A 2500-nucleotide genomic window follows, 5' to 3' on the forward strand; every position below is an offset into this window, starting at 1 on the left:
CTACAGTTGCATACATCAGAGGGGAAGCATAGACCGACAAAGATAAGAAGTACTTAGAGAGATAAAGAGTAAAAATATGTTCGCACACACACACACACACACACACACACACACACACACACACACACACACACACACACACACACACACACACATAACGAAATAAATACAAGTAATAAGTAAGTCAATAAAGTGACAATAATAAATCACTTAATAAAAAATAAGCAAATAAGTCAGTTAATAAGTAATAATAGTGAAAGCGGCAATTGAAGTAAATAAATAGGCAGGGGGGGAGGGGGGAGAGATTGCAGAGTTGCCTAAGAGCCTCTCAGTACTAATGTGTTTGTGTGTGTGTGTGTGTGTGTGTGTGTGTGTGTGTGTGTGTGTGTGTGTGTGTGTGTGTGTGTGTGTGTGTGTGTGCGCACGATTATAGATCTTCTACTTCAATTCAGCTGATGAAAATGGATAACTTGCCCATAAATCTATAATAAAGCTACAATACAGCTGAAATAAAGCTACAGTAAATATATAAATCTACAACACAGCTACAGCCCCAAAGTTCTTGTCTTAATATTGTCAGAGGAGGGAGTCGGGGGGGGGGGGGGTAGACAGACGGGGTGTCGGGTAGACAGGCAGGGCAGGCATGAAAGAAGCGTCGCTGGTACACAGGCAGGTGGGTACGCGGTGTCTCATCCCGAGACTTACCCCTGGTGATGCACGCGCCGTCAGATACGTCGCGTAACTTCCGATTGACCGCGAGGCTGACGTAAGTGGCAAGCATGGCGGCCACCATGGAGATGAGGCAGCGGCCGTTGGTTCTGTCCCTCAGCTCCACGACGCTGACGTACACGATCAAGGTGGCGAAGAGGAACACGCAGGAGATGCACAGGAGCACCAAGACGAGGACGTTCTTCCACTTGCACTCGGTTTCCTGAGTCGGCGGCGTACACAGTATGGTGATCAGCTCCTGCCCAGTGCTGGTCCGTTGCAGGTCGAGGCAGTACTTGTCCGCGTTGTATGTCCCATACGCGGGCACGTGGAGGCTGCCGTTCCCCAGCAGGAAGTGTTTGTCGTTTTCGTCCTCCAGATTGAGGTCGAAGAAGTGCTTGCATAACGGCAGGCCGCTCACCACGATCAGGTCGTCGCTGATGTCTTCCTTGGGAGTCCTGCTTTTATTGAAGTGTAAACTAGGCTGCCATATATCCTTGGGAGACTCTGCTTCGCGACAGACTCCTGAAGTATTGAAGACCTTGTCGGCAGCACAACATTTCCTGACGCAGGTTCCGTTGGCACAGATATGGCGGTGGACCTTGGCCTGGTCCGTGTAGCACACAACAGCCACGTACTTCGCTTCGCTAATGGAGCTCCCGGCCTCTACGCCGACGCAGTATGACATGGTCACCTCCGGCCTCTGGGCGTACTCCGAGGGCGGAAGCCACACCAGATGTGCCTTATTGACGTTGTACAGCAGGATGTCGCTGCTGCCAGAGAGGTCTGCGCGGTGAGGCACAGCGAGGCCCTGGCAGGTCACCTCCTCGACAGTATCAGCGGCGTTTGTATCGGGGAAATTTATCGGCTGGCCCGTGAACTGCAGGCTCACGGGGGGGTTGAACTCGATCGCATCGCGCGGCGTGCAGGAGCCATTCTTTTCGAGCACGTGTCCCGGCAGGCAGCAGCGAGGGATAATCGGCGGATGAAGGCATACTCTGACCTCCAGTTTGGGTGTGTGCTCAATGCAGAACTCTTTAAACAGCTGCCTTTGGTTCCACCAGTATGCCCTGTCGGTCGTGGTGATGAAGACGATGTCCTCGTCCGGCAACACCGCCGGCTCCCGCAGGTCTGGGCACGTGATCTGCCCCGTGATCACCTGGCCGAAGTCACGGCTGTCGAAAAAGGATACCCTCTCGTTCTGGTCCATCACGGCCACGAGGGTCTCTCCCGCGTCTACGCACTGTGCGCCGTCCCACGCCTGCCCGGCACCGCAGAAGCACTTGCGGAGGGTTAAGTTGGCGGGGTTCGGCGCAGGAAGCTGAGGGGGAAGCGTGGTGGTTGCAGTCACAGCGCACACACACGCTGCGCACAACCATAACAGAGCGAGGTGCATTGCTGCGCTTGGAGAGCCTGACACACGGCGCCGATCCGGCAGGTCAGGCTGAAGATTCACGGTTGGAGTCACACCTGCCAGTGGATAATTATGATGATAACAAAATAATGATAATAGTAATAATAATAATAATAATAATAATAATAATAATAATAATAATAATAATAATAACAATAATAATATCAATAATAATAACAACAACAACAACAATAATAATAATAATAATGATAACAACAACAATAATAATAAACAATAATTGCAACAACAAACAATAATAATAGTAATCAATTAAACGCACTTTAGATCAGCCTTTCTGAATTTATTTTGTTTGTATAAGCAGTCTTAACGAGAATCACCAAAAAATCAGTGGGAAAAATATAGAATGGTATAATTACG

The 2500-nt window shown here is 49.7% G+C and overlaps 1 protein-coding gene across 4 annotated transcripts in view; it reads right to left on the reverse strand.

The window, feature by feature from the left end:
- Positions 1–2500, reverse strand: part of LOC125047047 (probable G-protein coupled receptor Mth-like 3) — a 29508-nt gene that overhangs the window by 13302 nt on the left and 13706 nt on the right. For all 4 annotated transcript variants that reach the window (XM_047645092.1, XM_047645090.1, XM_047645091.1 and 1 more), the window contains exon 2: positions 706–2178. In XM_047645092.1, coding sequence (XP_047501048.1) covers positions 706–2104 — 1399 coding nt within the window. In that variant the 5' untranslated portion in view covers positions 2105–2178. The remainder of the gene's footprint in view (positions 1–705; positions 2179–2500) is intronic.

This window comes from Penaeus chinensis, chromosome 40 (assembly GCF_019202785.1).
Source record: "Penaeus chinensis breed Huanghai No. 1 chromosome 40, ASM1920278v2, whole genome shotgun sequence".
Classification (NCBI taxonomy): Eukaryota; Metazoa; Arthropoda; class Malacostraca; order Decapoda; family Penaeidae; genus Penaeus; species Penaeus chinensis.